Source organism: Pieris rapae, chromosome 2 (genome assembly GCF_905147795.1).
Source record: "Pieris rapae chromosome 2, ilPieRapa1.1, whole genome shotgun sequence".
Classification (NCBI taxonomy): domain Eukaryota; kingdom Metazoa; phylum Arthropoda; class Insecta; order Lepidoptera; family Pieridae; genus Pieris; species Pieris rapae.
In genome coordinates this window covers 3,044,458-3,063,937 of record NC_059510.1, presented here as the reverse complement: position 1 = coordinate 3,063,937, position 19,480 = coordinate 3,044,458, and the positions used below count along the sequence as shown (strand labels likewise).

Sequence of the window (19,480 nt, the reverse complement as noted above, 5' to 3'; positions counted from 1 at the left end):
CTGGATAAGATGAGAATTTGCTACAACAACTTGGTGTATTTCTTAATATTATTTCAAATAAAAGCTCATAAAAAGCTTCGGTGCACTCATCAATACAAGGGGACGATAAGATTTCGGACCAGTTCACAGACTGGAGTTCAGATTTAATGTTTTCAAAATTACATTTAGCAAAATTAAGCCGTTTAATGTTAGCGCGTTGAAGCCCTTTAGAAATCTGAATCGGAGAAAGAGTAATCAAAATTGCGGGATGATTTTTATCTAACAAACTTAATGCAAGTGTTTCATTGACACTTATACAATCTATATTAGAAAGCACCAAATCCAACAAGCGAGCGTTTGCATTTGTGATAAAGTTATGCTGTTTTAGATTACACAGTGACATTAATTCATTTAGTAGAAGGAGCTTCTTACTCGGGTTAGGGGAAATTGACAGAGAGGGATTAATCGAATCAGAGTAATCAGGTGTGTTAAAATCACCAATTAATAAGAAATTATCCAAAGGGAAACGATTAAGAAGTAAATTTTGGCAATGGCTATAAAAGAGTTCAAGCTTGTTAATTCTAATATCAGGAGGCAAATAGCAAACACATAAATTTATGCGAGAAGTGTCACGTGCTTCAGGAATAAGAGTAACCCAGACATCCTCCATATCACTATCCCACGATGCTTGACGGATGACCTGGTATTTTTTATGGACGGCGAGTAAAACTCCACCTCCCTCGGTTTTAGCACTGGAGGAATCCGCACGATCTCGTCTGAAGAGATTGTAACGGGCGTCAACAACTTCGCCATCGAAAACACTCATATTTAAGTTCGTTTCCGTCAAGCATATAATATCGAAGTTAGAATTTAACAGATTTAAAGAAAATTGAGTTAACTTGCTACGAATTCTGTTTACATTTTGATAAAATATATTAATCATTGTGGAAATAACGTGTGATTCAGTATATAAAAACAAAAATTGATCAAGTAACTTACTAAGCAATGATAAACAAACAAATTAGTAGTAGTAATAACAATTAAGACAATTTAGTGAAGGAATCATGACTTTTAATTAGAATGGCCGGGCTTGATTCATCCTTACGAACATAAATTTGGCCATATCGCACCCAAACAAACCTGTAGTTCTTGTCAGTAGAAAATTTACGTGCCGCAAGGTGTAACTCTTTAGCTTCAGGAGACAAATGTTCAGACAAGTATATCCTGCTCGACGACGAGCCGCCAATACCAATATCGGTAGTAGATAGTTTGGTGTCAGGGTGGGACTTATTGAAGCGAGTCAACGCAGACAAGAGTGTATTACGCTGACGCTGCGTTGAGAGGGTAACTAGTATGTTTCGCGGCCTTTTGGAGTTTGAGTCCATCTTAGCTACACGACGACATGCTTTAACATCACTCTCAGATACCACAACATTTAAACACTCACAGAGTTTTTTGAATAACTCCATCAGATTCTCAGTCTTGCTTTCGGGTACCTCGTGAATCTCGAGGTTTAAGTCACGTGAAATCTTTTCAACTGTAAATAAACGACTCTGGAGTTTTGATAACGTGTTTTGAGATTTCGTAAGTTCAGTCTCGAGTACCCTGATTCGATTGTCTTTGTCTGCAATATTTGACTTCAAATCATTTTGTTCTAAGATGATAAAATCCGTTGTCGTCGTGAAGTCAGCCTTTACCAACTCAACAGCTCGGCTAACCTCGTCGGTCACCATATCCTTCAAGTCCTTTCTAAGCGCGGACCGTAGATTTAGCATAAACGATGAGTCAGGGGACAGTTTCAAGTCTATAAGTTTGCTAATACTGTCCAACGTAACCGGCTGATTAGAAAAGTCAGCGCCTGCAGAAGTTTTCGTAGCAAAATCACACTCCGGCTCTTTACACGTCGTTATATATGAGGAGGCGCTTGGTGATTGGTTATTGCGACCCCGCCGGACAGGAGTATTATCGTCATTGTTTTTACGCCGAGTTACATTCTGACACAGAGGACAATTAAGTGATGCCAATTGCTCAGCACTGAGCTGCTTAGTCGACCCGGCAGCAACATCAAGGCATTCATAACAAAACTTGCGTTTGCAATTATTACACTTTAAAAAATGATCGACATTTAATACGTTATTACAGCCAAGGCACTTCATAGCTTGATTAGATTCACTATTATTCACTTCACTGATTTTACGTATTCTGTATTACTTCAAATTTGACTTATAAAAGCTAACACTATTGTTAAAAATTGAATAATAACACTTATAACACGGCTAATAATACTTTTAACACGGCTATGGACTACCTTCCACCACGGTTGAAAATTGAATGAATTTTCTTTCGTGATTACTTTTTTCCTATGAAGGTATTTTACTTCCTTCTGTGCATTTAATCGTTCCTCACCTGAAAATAGTCCCGTGTGGATGCGTTATATCATGCTTACACCCGCCCTCTTTGCAATCGTGTTTATTCGGGTGTAAGGTGAAGCCACTATGACAAGCGCACTCATAACCCCCCAACGTGTTGTGACATTCGTGCTGACATCCGCCGTTATTGTCCGAGCATTCATCTACGTCTATGTAATACGCTGCTGCGAAACCTGAGTGATGGACTGATGTGTCCGAAGTAAACTGAAATCGATTGTCATAGATAATGTGGATAAAGGCTAAACCTTAAAGCTAGAGTTCTGAAATAGATTTTAAAATGTCTGAAGTTAATTAAGCGCAATAAAGTTTTGAAGTGAAATTAATTTTTTTACGGTACGTCACGAAGATGTGCAGCGTTTTTGTCGAAGAAAAGGGAGAGAGCGATTGAGTCCCATTGAGAAAGAGTGAGAAAGGGAGATCGACAAAAAATACACGTTATTGGTTTAGTAGTTACATATTAGAACTTTAGTTGGCAATTCTGTGGCATAACGTCGTGTGCAATAAATGCAGATTTTATTAATTTATATAATCATTGGCCCGTATTCAGTGTGTAAATAGTGTGATATGATATGATATAGTGTACAAACAAATCATGTATGCACGCACTTTTTTTTCAGTATCTGGATCTTTTACTAAATATTATATGTATATATGTATTTTTTTTATGAAATTAAAATAATTTTGTAGCTAAAATTTCCAATGTAAATTTCTGGTAATCGAATATATACATTCCAAAGGTTTCCAAGGTTTATTAACTCACCTGAACACGTAAGACAGAGCCATCTGAGGTGACTGGAGGAGGTAAAATAGACCCACAAAAAGCCCCATGTCGCCGCAAAACATCGGCACCCAAACGCGAGTGCACTGTTACACTGTCATATTCACATTCCTGAAAAATATTGCTTTTATATAAAACCTCCTTTTATATAAGACCTCCAACGTTGAACGTCCAATAAATGTATTCGTTTATATTAATTGTATTTGTTTACAAAAGAAGCACCAATCAAAAAGAATTCTTTTCATAAAACTTATATTTTATTACCGTGGCAATTTGATTGATCAAACATAGAATTCGTATGTTTACAAAAAATAGACCTAGTTATTGACACCCAGATTAATGAGCTAACGAGCTGCCCACGACATCAAAATTGCGATCTTCCTTCTAATTCATTCTGACCTTCATTCGGAAATGATTATAGTACTCATTGCGTGGAATTTCAAGGAAATATTGGGTCAAAGCCATTTAAAAAAAATGAAATTATTTCAAGTGCATATAATAATATAATTGTTTAACGAATACAAACGCGAAGTTATTGAATTATTCATGTAATGTTTTAACTATTTTACACCTGGAATGCCCCTAAAAGTATCTCTTACTCCCGTATGTCGGATCCAATATGTTTTTGAGACTCGGTGCTAAGTATGACTCCCGTATGTCAAAGATGTATTAGTTTGACATATACGAGTAGTTAGCTATAAGTCTTACTCTGAATTACAGTTTACTATGCAAATCATATTTATTAACTGATTTCTATTATAACTTACAGAAAGCGACATAAGTTGCGCTTTCCTGCAATAAGCACATTGTTTACTGTATAGTAGTAGCGTTAGGTTAATAATTGAAAATAATTAGTTTTTGTTAATAAATTATAAATTAAGTTTTGTTAATAATCAAAAAAGTTTAATTGAAATTAAAATATTTACATAAATATCTTGAACTGATTTTCGTTTTAAGAACGATTTTAAGGTGTATATAAAAAAATTAAGTTACCTATTTAAAAAAAGTAAGATATAATTATAATATTACCTGGTGGTACATATTATTGCTGCCTTCTAAGTCGAAGTGTGTGAAGTTTAGTGTTATCCGATGCTGTGGAGGCGCCACGATCTCCCACAAACAATTCTTAGATGGAGGGTACAAATCGGGAAATGATGGCGAGGTAATTGTTCCATTTGGAGCATACAGTACACCACCACAAGCGTCTGTAAAAATATTTGTTAAGAATAAAAAAAAAAAAAAAAAAAATGTAATTATTGTACCCTCTTCGTAATTAATTAAATAAACAATTAAATCCATATAGTATTAACTTACTCTCACACTTCTTGCCATCCGAATGCAGTTCGTATCCAATATCACAGGCGCATTCATAACCACCCAGAGTGTTAACACAAGAATGGCTGCAGCCGTGGTCTATGGAAGCGCACTCGTCGAACTCTTTCATAAACGTCGCAGAGAAACCAGCTTTTTGTACTGAACTGTCTGATTCGAAAATTACTAAGAGTTTGTTTGATGTTGACCTGTGTGAAAATAATAATACTATAACATTGTTTATTTAAAAGTCTCAAAAATAATATTGATGTGATGACTGAACATCGCATCATTATTCATGAACATCATCAAAAAACTATCACTTTAACTTTAATATTGAAGTGAGTAAATGTAAATTCAAACTGCAAAATAAAATAGCATTTAATTAATTGATAATTATTACTTCCAATTATCCGTCCGAGTAAAAAACAATCTACTATGACATGTGCCATAGATAAAATAGATTTTTTAAAACTATCGCATTGAGTCTATTATTAATTTATTATTATTTTTAAACTAATTTTATGTTTAACCACTTCCATTAAATTCACTCGATTTCAGATTGACGTTATTTTTGAATATATTTAATATGTGTACGCATTTTTAGTAGCATTTTACCTGATATCTGGCGGTATTTTGTGTCCACAAAACATGCCAATAAGCGGACTGTCCATGGAGTCCCCATCTCGCACTTTCACTTTGTCGTAGTTACATGTATCATGGTTCTCCACTTCAAACGAATGGAAACGAAGGGCTACTTGATAGTCCTGTTAATTTTTATTCATTTAACAAATAAATATGAAAAATACATCGCGGAAAATATTGCAAAATGGGACCGATTACATATTTGATCCTGAATTTTACGAAGTTTCCTCCGAAACTACATTCACAAAGTATCTTAAAAATCAATGGTATTAAATATAGTGTGATTTTATATAATTATTGTGACTAAGAGTTTTGGAATATTATTTACATAAAATTACCTGTGGCACAGTGAGTCTCCAAACACAGAGCTTATTCGGTTGATAGTCATCAGGATAATTAGGTGACTCCAAATGACCACTGCTGTCAACATCTATGTCTCCTCCACACACCGCTGATTAGAACACAGTATTTTTTTTATTTTACAGACCATAATATAATATATAATAAAAAAAATATTTCATTTTATAAATCCACGACCGTAAAATACATATGAATGAAATGAAATAATAAGAACCTTCAATTATATAAATTATATTATTGAAGGTTTATTATTTCATTTATATGTATTTTCGACTTAAATGGAGCAAAATTATGTAAATTAGTTATAAGATTCTCCGACAAGAATCTTCTAGTAAATCTTAATCTATTTAAAAACGTTTTATTTAAATATTAATAATAAAATATCGTTAATTATCATCTTTGTTTGTTTGTTCCATTTTGTAAATCTTTTTGTAGTAAAATGTATCATGTATTCCATCTTTGGCTATATTTTCAGTGTATTTGTTTGTAATTATATATAATTTATGTTAGCTGTAGGATTACGAAATAAATAAATAAATAATGTAAAAACAAAGTAAAGTCCCGTAATACATTATGGGGTAATACATATAGGGATGAGCACACACTAAACAAATAACGTTAAAAATACGTAAAACAGGGGTAAATGGCGATCCAACCTCTTATGTGGTTTCATAGAGATATTTAGAAATACTTTGAACATTCATTAATTAAGTTGTATTAAAAATTTAATGAACACAATAAAAGAGAGATAAAAAAGCAAAGAAATCAAAAGATCAAACCATTTTTAAATTGTCAATTGGTATGTAGATGTTATGAACATCTCGCAATATTTGCCGATATAACATTAACATGCTAAAACGACTTCATTAATAATTTGACGTTAAAGTATATTTATAAAAAATATATGGAAGAAAACTAAGAAAAGAAACAATTAATATCAACAGTCTTAATAAATAATACTACCCAACTCTACTTCATTTATCAGAGCAAAAGAATACTGTTCACTGAGTATACATTTAAAACCGGCAATGTGTAAGGGTTCATTGAATTATGGACACATCGAATCTCGAACCGGAAGGATTTGGGTTCGTTCTGATTTATTGAACTCAGAGCCAATAAAATTATCAACGCTCGAGTCTTATCACGAGTTATTTTAACGACAGTTTGTAAAATGAATTTAATGCGAAACAATTAGTAAGGCGATTCTTAACGTCAGTTCACATTTTCTTCATTCTAATTTAGAGGTATTTTTTCATAATAGGCGAGTAGGTAATCAGTTTAATGCTTCTTTAAGGACGAGTTAAGCCGTAATTACATAACGAAATTAGTTTAACGAAACTTATTTCATGATGCGACGTGAAACTAGTGTCGCGAAAACACCTGTGCTGTGCGGATGTGTTTGATGCCACTACATGCCTTCCGGAATTCGTATGATAAAACTATTTCCAGTTGCAAAAAAACGCAACGTAATTTTAAGTTTAGGTTTTGCTGCTAATGCTTCCCTATTTCTATCTTGTTTAGATATTTTGTTCGAGACTTCTCTCAGTAAAAAAAACGAGTGTGCTTATGACGACTGAAGTGAAACTTCTTTCGCTCCATCTGTATGTATATAAAATGTGCGCGCGCACTGCTCTCTCTTGCATTGTGATACAGACAATTGGTCAGCAGTGTGCTTAGATATACGGAACGTATTTGGCTATGAGAGGAAGAGAGAAAAAAAATGTGTGCGCGCACTGCTGTCTCTTGCTTATATCCCCCACTCAACTTCCGTTTGCCTTGCCCTATCACACTTTTCGTAACGCTTCCGTCACGCGTTCGCCAGCTTACTCGAGAGTTTTATAGCTCTCAGGATCTTCATTTGCTTACTCAGAGACTAACATCATTGCACCCAAATGCTTTCATTTAATCATCCTCGAATCCACTAACGTCGTTTTCTCTTAATAGGCTTTTTTAAGTTACTAGTTATCTCTTTAGCTACATTGATCATAGAAAATAATAGCTTTGATGCTAATGTGGCCATGGTTACAGGGATACTGTGGATTTCACGACACTAATGATTTTACAATATTACTTTTGCATATATCGAAACTACTTTCGTGAAACTGATTTCACATGCATTACACTGATTTCGTAATGTTATTCCGGCTTAAATGGCGCACACTGAAATTGAATACGCGACTCTAGACTAGAGAATAAACTACATTTAATACTAGTCTATTATTGAAAATACTTGTATGAAAGCCATCATCTCACAGATACAACAGGCTTCTTTTAACTATATCTAATTTTAAATACCTTCGTAGTAAGCTCTAAATCCACGATTTGGTTTTGATCGCGGTCCAGGTTGATAAACGACGGTTAGTCTTGATCCCGTGGACCACAGCACTGGTCCCTTCCCGGAACCACAAATCCGGCCTAAAACGGGCGCATCAGGCATATACCCGTCAAGCACATCGACCCATTCTGAACGGCATCCATCTGTTTTGTGGATATCGATTTCTGAAAATGGTAAAATATATTATCTGGCACCTGCCATAAATATATATCGACAAATTAAATGAATTAAAAGCTACTTTATATTTGTAATACATGTATTCTTGTCAAAAAAATTATAAGAAGTTCTCTCCACACTTGTATAACTTTCTCAAAAGCGGACGGTGTGACTCATATAAGTATGCGTCGAATCAGTTATCTTGCTTTACATAGGATACGTACGGACTACGGCAAAAAAATGTTTACAAGATATCAAAAACAACAAAAAGAAAAAAAGGAAAAAAGAATAATAATAAAATTTATTTTCTCATTCGGCTCGTTTCAAATGGCCCTGGCTCAGCATAATGCTGAGAAGCATTATGTTCCATTCTGCCAGAGACTACAGCAGCTAGTTTCCGCTTCAGTCGCAAACGAATGAAGGAAAAGGCATGTAATAAATACCAAATAGAAAAAAAAAAAAAATAATAATAGTAGGAAGTGTACGTAATGCAGTCTTGTGTAAAGGTGTATATTAAATTAATAATATGGAACTTAAATAAAATTAATAATAAAAAAAAAACAATAATTGTTCATTATTAAAAACTAGATTTTGACGTGGGATTTATGTTGAGATAATAGATGAAATTTATAGCTCTGACTTAAATTAGACTTAAATTTAAGACTCTTCAGCGGATATATTTGACCATAATGTTTTGAAGCTAGCTGCTACGTTCTCTGCCTACAAGAGCTACGGAATTTCGTCGAATATAATATGGAGGCCACTGTGTGGGAACAATGTAATGAAAATTTCAAGCACCTGTTAAGTAATTCGGTTTTATTTGTTGTATGTTTTCGCTGCATTCTTATTTAAATTTCACAAAAGTCTTATATAAAATGAACAATTGTTATTTTTTTAAATCAATTTTAAATTAAATCAAATTTCTCATTCGAGACATCAATCTATTAAGGCTATATTAATGAGGTCGATTTTAATGGCCCATTAAAAGTAATATGATAATCATGTTTTTGGGTGATTAAATTGGTATTGTTGTTTATATATTATTATGTTGTTTTTGTTTATAATTTAAAATACAAGATGTCTTATGCAGGAGATCGACGATGACACATAATTTCTTGTGTTAATTTCTATTAATTTTAGCCAGCCAGCTAGTAAGAATCTTAGTTAAGTGTTGTGTTGTTAAATAAATGTGTCACAAATTAAGTCATTTAAAACAGGCAATGCAAACATCGTTTGAAACCTCAAATAGCAAATCCATTTGAGTACAAAATCAACGTAATTTAAAAATATCATAATTATAAACCTTCTCCTTAGAAGTCAGCGAAACGTAAATATTAAAATAGTAAGCGATAAAAATCTAAAGCTCGGCATTTAATAGTTCCATTTTTAAATGCGATTCCAATATATTGTCTATAAAAAATGTGTATTATGAAAATACTTCCCCAGTTATCTGATTGACACATAACTCAATTTAGAACACAATAAACCTCTTTCCGAGCAGATTCACATTACATAACTCCATGAAGGCTGTCTCATTGTATTACGCCTACAATAAATGTTTGTCGTAGTATTCAATAAACGGGCTGGGTTCTTCGATCAATGTTGTCGAAAGTCAATAAAGATTTACTTATTTCTATTTAGAATGTATATATGTTTAAGCAAAAATAAAAAATAACACAATAAATGCCTCCTCGCATTAAAAATTTAAGAAGTAATAAACATTGAACGTTTTTTGGCCTCATGCCTGTTCATCCATTTATCTATTTTATGTATTCAATATTCCAAATCATTTAGTTATATAGGTAACACAATGTACATTTATGAACGTATAGAAAGAAATGTATATATAAAATTCTTCAAATAAATCAAGGGAGTAGAACGGAAGATAAGAACTGGCAATAAACTCTGCACCACTCATTTTTGTTTTACACAATGTTTATAAGGAGCTGCAATCATTACACCATGTTCCACATGACTTCTTAAGTAATTAATAATAATAAACTCTCTCAGTAGGAGGCGTGGTGAAATAGGAGCACGCACTAACATTCTCGTGGGAACAACACGCAAATAAATAGTCGAAATAACTTACATATTTAATTGAATTGTAGACTATTTTTACATTTATATACCTTTGTTAAACACCGTATCTGTCATAATTAGGTAAATAAGGCAATTGAAACTATAATAATAATAATAATTCGAAAGGGGTAAGACAATAGTTTAACAAAAGCTAAAGCGATTTTCATCACGGCGTTGAGAATTTGACGGAAAGATATTTCACCGTGCGATTTTCATGCCTGAGATCGTAGATTAATTCCCCTACCTTTTCCTTATATGTAATATAATATTAAGTGATATGGCAATGTGAGTATCTAGGATGCTAGATTGCCAGATAACTCTCAAGTGCGTTGTCGGCCTTTGCGCACATAGACCTTTGAGCCTCAGCAGACTTTCTGTCTATGTGTGCAACTAACGTAATCGCACGTATGGAGAAGGAAAATCTCGTGTCATCATCAATCATATTGAGGAAACCATCTTAAACCCATAAAGGCTTGTAGTGCTCGATAATTATTAAAGCCTAAGAATAATAAATTAAAGCATAAACCACAAACATTTCAGCAAACAATTAATAACGTGTGTATATAAGTATGTTGACTACCTACGGCAGTTATGTTATTAATATAAGTGGAAGCAAAACATTATATTTAGATCAATCAAAATATAAACGCTTTCAATTTCCGCTCCATTTTAATCAATTAAAATTGAATTTCGCTGCGTATATGTTTTGAATTTACGCTTATCAACATAATACTAGTAAATTGATGTTTCATTAGTGTATTTCAATATTTGATTTAGCAATAATATGAGATTATAGAATATATTTATTAATGGATGACTTGATATTGCACGATAAGTTGACTATCTACATCAGTTGCGTTCTTAAGGTCTAAGTATAAGGGTATGTAGAATCGCAACAGAATTTCCATTTCGCGGACAAACATCGTGACAGTAGATTCATATATACTATTAAGATTTACGTTAACTTATACCAAAATAAGAGCTGAGCTGAGCTGCACAGAGCTAACTTTCTTCGGCCATTATGTTTACTGAGAGGTAAGTTCAGTTCAAAACTAAAACCCCGATAAAATAGTTGTAATAAGAGGTTGCTGTCAATGCCTCTGATGCACTTAAATTCCTTCAAGATATCTACCAATTTAAAAAAGGCGCCTTTTAACAGATTTTTTATACAGCCAAAAAGAAATAGACCACTCGCTCATAAGCATATTTACGATTTAGCATTGTCTAAGAGATATTACTTCAAACACAGAGACCATTTTCGCACGCATCAGCAGAATAAAAGTACTCGGCGAAGGTTCAAGAGGTACTTTGTTGAAAATTGGGGTGCCCCTTAAAGTACCAGTCGTGATCATACCTACATTTCCAATTGTGTTCCTGTTTCAAAGCTCCATAAAAGTTTACTGCAGATCGGATTTAAATGGCCTTTTGTCACCTAAGCGTTGGACTTTTTATGGCTTTTTAAATTGATATAGCGTATTATGGTTCGAGTCGAATAAGTTAACTGATAAAGTTTTTTTTAATATTTTTTTTTAATTCGAATAAGGGCTGTTATCAGATTTGGTAATTTTTTATGTTAAAATTAACATACAAACATAAATATAAAAAACGGTATCGTACCTAAAACATGTGGACACGACCAGCAAATTCTTATATTATATAGATTTATTTACTTAATAACTTACTAAAACTACCGAACAACAACAGAAGCTTGAGAAACCGTTTTTTATTATATTAAAAAAAATATAATTAATAAATATTAATTGTTATTTTTGTCATTAGTTCATAATATTAGGTTATTTAACAAATACCTCCTCTTTGTGTTAACCTTATAAGCGTTTGTAGTCGACTGTAAATTAATTAAATCAGGCCAGAAGATTACGACAGATGTCTATTGTCAGCAACTACTAAACAAGATGGAAAACTAGCTTCTTTATAAGCTGCTTTATAAAGACGCTACCAAAGACTTAGCTACCAAATTTAGATGAGATTCGATTGGAATGTCTAAGACCCCCGATCTTTTTTTAAATTTGGATAACTTCTTGCGAGGTAAAAAATTCAACTCTGATCGGGAGACGTAATCGCCCTCAGAGACTTTATTGATTCACATTCAAATTAGTAAAAGGATCAACGAACTTACCTATGTTGGTAAAAGTGCATAGATAGCAATGGATACTTTGTTTAATTCAATATGTATATTCTACTTATTGTTCCTACTTTACAAAACGCCAATTTCATATGTTCATCAAATTATTACAAATAAACCTTACTGTTTTAATTGAACATTCAAATTTCACATCAGCGGGAATGTGACAGACAGAGACAACACAGAGACAGACACAACGAGACGAATTTTGTCACCATATATTCATCGTAACAAAAAAATGCAACAATATCTGTAACTTAATGAGATATTAAGCAACACTTACCAGTTATATTAAGAACGACTCTTTCCCCATGTGTTGCAACAATACGCCATTCGCAACGCTCCCGTGTAGCTGGAGGTGTTTCTGTACCCCAACCCGGCGAGTTGAACCATCCCGAATTTCCCAAGAAGGTTTTCCCGCATTCTGAAAGCAAGCAATATACGACATGTGATACGCAACGATGAAGCATGTAATTTTAAAATAGGGCGAATATAATCAATCGAATATTGTATAGCTACACAGTAATGTTATATGTACAATACTCGACTAAAGCTTATTAATATTCAAATAAAACCTGGTCTGCGGTCAAAATTATGTGATATTTTAATTTATATCTGATATGTAATTCTATTAGTTATAAATTAAGAGAGCTGTTTTTGATTAATTATTTTAGATTATATATGTAATTAGTCTAAAAATAATGTCTCTCTTATTACAAAAGTCAAAATGCGATTATCTGAACCATAATCGCCAATACGGGATGTCTTACAGACTATTTTTTTGAAGAGATTTATTAATATATTTTTATTAGAAATTATAATAATACTTACTAGCACATTTATACAGAAGATTAGTTTGGGCAATGTCACTAGCACTCAGTCTCACTCTCTGTCCAATCTCCGGTCTCTTCTTTCCATGTACTTCTAATGGTAATATCGTGTCTAGGTATGTACCCTGGATAAATATATACGTAGGTAAATAATATAAATAAAAGTGCTTGCCAATAACGTTATTGAAATAAAATAACTAAAATAGTAAATGGAATACTATTTTAGTTAAAATAACATTGTATGTGAGTTTTAGATTTCGGTGAAATAAAATATTTAAAAAATTGGGATTTATTTATTACGACGAATCGATTATACCACAACAATACACTTCCGAACTGATATTAAATTTAAAAAAAACACCCGGAACTTAACATTGCTTATAACAGTTACATTCGTTGACATGTTCTTTCTGGATTTAAACCTGCTTCAGTCCGGCTTAATAATATTTTAAAATACTAATAGATAATTTAATTTATTTTTAGTAATATTTTTAAGTCTTTAACCCAAGTATGATGGAATAAATGAATAAAACTTCGCATAATGGTTTCTACATTAAGCAATACGTACCTTGCTAAAAGTGTTTCGCGCGTAGTGCATTATAGAATCATAGTCGTAAGTCTGCCCCAGTGAATTCACTTCTTCCTCCGTCAGTTTATTGAAATTATACTCTTGTCCTGTAACATATTTATTAATAGATTTTCTTCTACGGATATAAATCCGAATTGAATACATTATTACCCTTTGACTTTAGGGAGCGTTCTTGAACCCCCCCCCCCCCCCCCCCCACGCGCCGTAACGTTCTACTTTACCCAATAGTAAAACGTTTCGTTACCAACCACCAACTTTGCACCTTTAAGATGCAATTTCTGTGGTGTAAAGTATCGGAAAGTTGAAAATAGTAACACATAATTCAATCCCCGCCACGCATCGTAACGTTTTATCCCCCCCCCCCCCTCCAAAACGCGTTACGTTTTACTTGAACGGTCCCTTATACAAAACATCAACATTTTTAACATTTCACATTGTTTTGCAGTATGAAATATCATATTCCGACCTATGTCCATTGTCCACAGATATACTACAACAAATTTACATAGAAACTTAACAAATTGTATACCTATACCCAGTGTCTATTGGAACATAAGCGTATGAAAATCCGTGAATTGGTTCTAGAGTTTATCGCGAATAGACTGACGCAGACACCACTAGTAATCGTGGTCTGCGAATGATTAATATCCCACTATTACTATTGTAATAGTGTAAAGGTAAAATAGGTATACTGCCACAGGGCCAAAATTTTTAAATTTGTTTTGATTTTTTTTTGATAATTTTTATTATAACTTTGTAGATTAAGAAAAATTAAAATTTTAATTTAAAAATAATAAGTTTAATTTAAATATATTATGGTACCCTCGTAAACGAATGCAATAACTAGACATCATTTTATTTCATAATTTTTAAATAAATTCTTACATGATAAATTTCTGGGCAAACCAGCAAGAGGCTCATCTGATGTTAAGATCACCTAGCGTTAGTATTAACCGCCGCCCATGGACATTCTCAATGTCAGAGGGCACGCAAGATTCGCTGCAGGCATAATATTTGATATGCTCTTTTCATTAAAATCTTCTTTAAAAATTGTTTTAGTTACATTCATTTAATATTGTAGTCACAATATAAAATTGTATGGATTTGATATGGTCTTTATTTAATTATTAAAAAAAAAACACTCTTTGATAAAGTTTAAATGCTTAAATCTGAAAAAATATTTCATAAAAACATTCCACGGTTAAATCACGCTCTGACAAATGTGAATTGTGAGAAGAGAGTATTATGATTATAATACCTGCGCAGCTTAATATTTGGAGAATTTTTCATATAAAACATTTTTTTGGGTAATTGAACGTGATATTCACGATACAGTTATTATTTAAAAAAATGCTTCCATATTATAGTTTCTTACTAACCACAGCGTATTTCTAATGTAGCATACTGTGATGTATTATATTATTTTGTAAAGTAAAGAATATATTAAAAAATGCATTTATATTATTCATAGACTTTCTTTTATTATTCATATTTATAACTGCATTTTTCACTTAATTTTAACGAAAATAAATATATATATATATATATATATATATATATATATATATATATATATATATATAGCTGATCAGCCTTCTGTGCCTGTCAAGGCGTCTAAAACTTATATCAAAAATACGCAGCTTCTTCTAAGATAATTCAGTTCAAATAGCGTGTCATTAAAATATATCTATAATTACAAATTGCTTGATAAAAGGTGGCTTAAAACGATGAATAATGATAATTGAACTGTCGGCAAAAGTGCGAACCGCAAAATATTTATGTAAGAAGCAAAAATATTGTTTATTGTCTAATTCTCTCTTATAATTCTCAACCTAATCCGTATATAATAAATAAACCGTTTGAACATCGTGCACATTTCTATGTGCATAATAAACACTTGATCGTATGGTGCCTAAAAACATTTATGACATAATATGTCAGATCAAAGAACTTTTCTTGAAAGAAAAAAATCTAGAAAGCAATAGGTAAGTTAATACTATGCCCCGTTTCAACCTTACTGGATTTCATATACACGTACTTTAATGTACATTAAGTAAAGTAAGTAAGGAGGTATACTAGGCATAAAAGCCTTGATACTATTAAATAATACTTTATTTAGTAGTACGTATATTTTGCATAGAAAAAGTGAAATAGTCAATAATTATTCAATGAAATTGTTATGAGTCGTAACAATTACGAATAGCATTTTATATTGAGTCTCTAGTGACACAGTGCGCTTTGGTAAAACATGAAATTTCACTTCAGTGAATTTTGAATTCATATGTTGTTCGAAATTTAAATAAACAGGAAGGACCGTGATACCCTTTTTTCTACACTTTTCCTATAAAAATACAGAGCACTCATGACGCGATGTTTCCTGTTATATTTCTAGTTATGATCTTATATGATGATTTACTTTGTAAACTGCGTATCCAGTAATTTATTGCACTTTATTCATTAATGTAAAAAAATATAACGTCATGATCAAGTCATGTGTGAGTCATGAGACAATAAAAAAATCTACAACTAACTAAAACTACCCGACAAAAATCCTGATATAAAATGTGTACATTGTAAATATTGTTAAGTGATACCGCCGCCCATGGACACTCTCAATGCCAGAGGGCTCGCGAGTGCGTTGCCAGCCTTTTAAGAATTGTACTTTTAATTACATCTTAGTTGTATAAGAATTTGTTATTTCATAAATGGGTTTAAATTATTATTTTATAGTTGGGAATATTTTTTCAATAAGTTCGTATGCATACACATTACATTTCGGTACATTTAATAAAAATACCTGTTTCCGTTAAAAACTTTCAATTTCCATGTTTTACACGTAACTTTTAAGAATTCTATTAATTAAGGAAATACGACTATTAATAAAGTTACGCAAACGTGCCGTTTGTAAAGATTTGAGCCGCAATGTGATTCGGGTCAAGCGTCACATTTGAAGGCTACACGTAACACGACGCACTCACACTTCAGGTTTATGACGTATCTGTGACGGAATTAGCAATTCAATATAAAACCCCTCGAGTTATTCTTTGAACAGAAATATGTACGTGTCCCAAAAAAAGCAAAGAAAAGTAAATTGAAATTAGAACAACTGAACAAAGAAGTTATGATATTAAAGTTTATCAACTTATTGGAAATTCGTAAGAATAATACTGTATTACTTGTAGCACAGTGTTGCCACAGTATTTTATTACAAATCCACTTTTTACCTTGTTAGGGGGCAGTGTTGTGACCCCAATGAACTGGGACACCAAAGTGTTGTTATTTCCTTATTCTTTTTACGTGTACGCAGTGTAAAGGTAAAAATTTTAACTTTCTTGCATTTTAATCTGTGATAATGAACTATAGCAAATTTACCATTTTTCTATTTATTTACGCAATTATTATGGTAACGATAGTTTCACGTACTATCGTAGAAGGGTATTTTGTGGAAATAGTCTTAAAATACGGAAAAGCAAAGTTCCAGCTTAATATTCCCACAATTTTTTAAAACCTTGGGCGCCCTTCGAAGACGGGGCTGGTTGCTAACAAATATACTAATTATAAGTTTTTTTTATAGAACAGGGGGCAAACGGGCAGGAGGCTCATCTGATGTTAAGTGATACCGCCGCCCATGGACACTCTCGATGCTAGAGGGCTCGCGAGTGCGTTGCCGTTTTAAGAATTTGTAATAAGAATAGTAAGAATATTTGTATGTAACTAACAAATCTAAACATCTTTGTGTTTCATGTAAAGCTTTCAGAGAACTGAATCGTTTCATTATTAATTAGTACAGTCTGTATAAGTAGATTACGTAATTACAGTTAACAGCTCCCACAGTGTGATTGAGTACACGCCATGCCACTTAAGCAATTTCGAACCGGGGAAGACGTTTTAATTTTCCAGTTACGGCTTACATTTGTTGACAGGTAAATCACTTCCGCTATTAATTAAGCACCTTCATGAATATATTACCGTAAATAGATTCTTTTTTAAATAATTAATCGAAGATCGATTTTTGGTTTAGAGATTGTTAACTTTATGTTATACATTTATTAAAGTTTATATGTAGAACTAAAGATGTTTTGTCTTTATCCCTCTCGTGTTACTTAAATATATTTGATAAAATATATTTCTACTATTTCAATTCTATAATTAAAAATATCTTTAAAAAAAGTAAAATGTTTTCTGTGGTTTGTTCAACACATATTAAAAACTAGTCGGTATAGTGCATTAATTTAATTAAAAAAATATTTAAGATTTAGACCGAATTAACACGAATTAAATGGAACAAATAGCGATAAAACATCATTAAAACAAATAAACAAATGATTTTTGAAATTTATTTAAATTTCAATTTATTTAGCTATTACTGCTTTTTTAAAAAACATATAGAAAAATAATACATGATATCGACAATTCATAGTATTAAAATCGAATTTGTAAAGTGATTTAAAGTTAAAAATATACATTTGCATGCCGATTTCTATATGGCGGATTGTGCGATTTTTTTATAATAATTGTATCTAATTGTACCACTATCTTAGCAAATAAACGATTTCATTTCATTTCATATCGTTTTTCTGCATAATGTAAATGTTTTTCACCATTTTGGAATTATCGCTTGCCGTTCACCAGAGATAACTGATAAATAATCACTTGATTGTATCGAAGCCTTTTTCAGTACGACAATTATTTATTATTCTTATCTTAGGGACAGCAAATGAAGCGGGATATTGTGTCCAATATGTTATACGTTGTATCAGTAAACATAAATAATGGGGTTCTTGGTTTGATCGGATATAAGAAAAATAAGGTTTTGTATTAAGAAAGAGTATCTGTACTCATTGACTTAGTTTAGTTAACCTAGTAATAGAGGTAGTGCGATATTGACCGCAAAGAAGTTGGTCTGTATTTACAAAACTATTATTAAATTACACATACCTTTATACACTTAAAGTGATTTTAAGTAGTGAGATTTTATTAGGAATATTGTTTCATTAATAATAAAAATAAATTCGTGATGTAGGCGATACGTCGGGGTACTATTGTAATGTTAAACACGAAAATTATAAAACTGTGTTTACAGATAAATGTACTGTGATAAATGACGAAAAAATATGCTTGAGACGGACCGAAGGGGAAAGGGAAAAAATAATATACCTCTCTTTATATCTTTTATTTAAATTTTTCTCTTTGATTACTGCCGTGTTGTGTATTTATGTGTGTGTGTTTTGTTTGTAATTAATAATAATATATATGTCTAAATGTTTATTTACGTACCTGTCATTATATTATCCCTGATGATTTGGACATGCCTGTCTCTGTCGGGTCGCGTGTGTTCGTGCCAGAAGCCAACAACGTGACCCAACTCGTGTACAACAATACCGAACTTATCGCAATTCTTTCCAATTGATATAGCTTGCGCGCCATTACCACGTTTTCCGACAAAGGAACAACACCTGATATATAAGAAAATTTATTAGTAGTATTTTTATAGCAATTTTCAAATGATCAATGTATAACGAAACTGTGCTAATCTATTTGCTATCCGTACTGTTAGTGGTTTTAATTTGAATCGTCAAAAATTATAATAGTTTTTACATGTATTCGCATATAATGTTAGTTTTTGATACTATATTGACTATATGACAAAAAGTCCTGTGAAAGTGAATCCTGCTGTATGTACAATAATTATATAACACATAATACATTGTATTATTTTCGGTCTAGCTTTGAGAATAAATGTAACATGTGCACTTATAGAATTTTTAAGCGTAGAATGATAGCTCTAGGTTAGAAGATAGCCAGTAGGATAATTTTAACACAGTTTTTAATTAAAATTATAAAAA

The 19,480-nt window shown here is 32.2% G+C and overlaps 1 protein-coding gene across 1 annotated transcript in view; it reads right to left on the bottom strand.

The window, feature by feature from the left end:
* LOC110995327 (tolloid-like protein 1) overlaps positions 1-19,480 on the bottom strand; it is a 56,495-nt gene that overhangs the window by 6,793 nt on the left and 30,222 nt on the right. The window contains exons 6-16 of the mRNA XM_022262436.2: positions 18,912-19,090; positions 13,614-13,720; positions 13,047-13,170; positions 12,499-12,639; positions 7,798-8,001; positions 5,481-5,593; positions 5,116-5,264; positions 4,501-4,706; positions 4,216-4,391; positions 3,169-3,297; positions 2,386-2,612 (exon numbers count right to left, since the gene is read on the bottom strand). Coding sequence (XP_022118128.2) covers positions 2,386-2,612; positions 3,169-3,297; positions 4,216-4,391; positions 4,501-4,706; positions 5,116-5,264; positions 5,481-5,593; positions 7,798-8,001; positions 12,499-12,639; positions 13,047-13,170; positions 13,614-13,720; positions 18,912-19,090 — 1,755 coding nt within the window. The remainder of the gene's footprint in view (positions 1-2,385; positions 2,613-3,168; positions 3,298-4,215; positions 4,392-4,500; positions 4,707-5,115; positions 5,265-5,480; positions 5,594-7,797; positions 8,002-12,498; positions 12,640-13,046; positions 13,171-13,613; positions 13,721-18,911; positions 19,091-19,480) is intronic.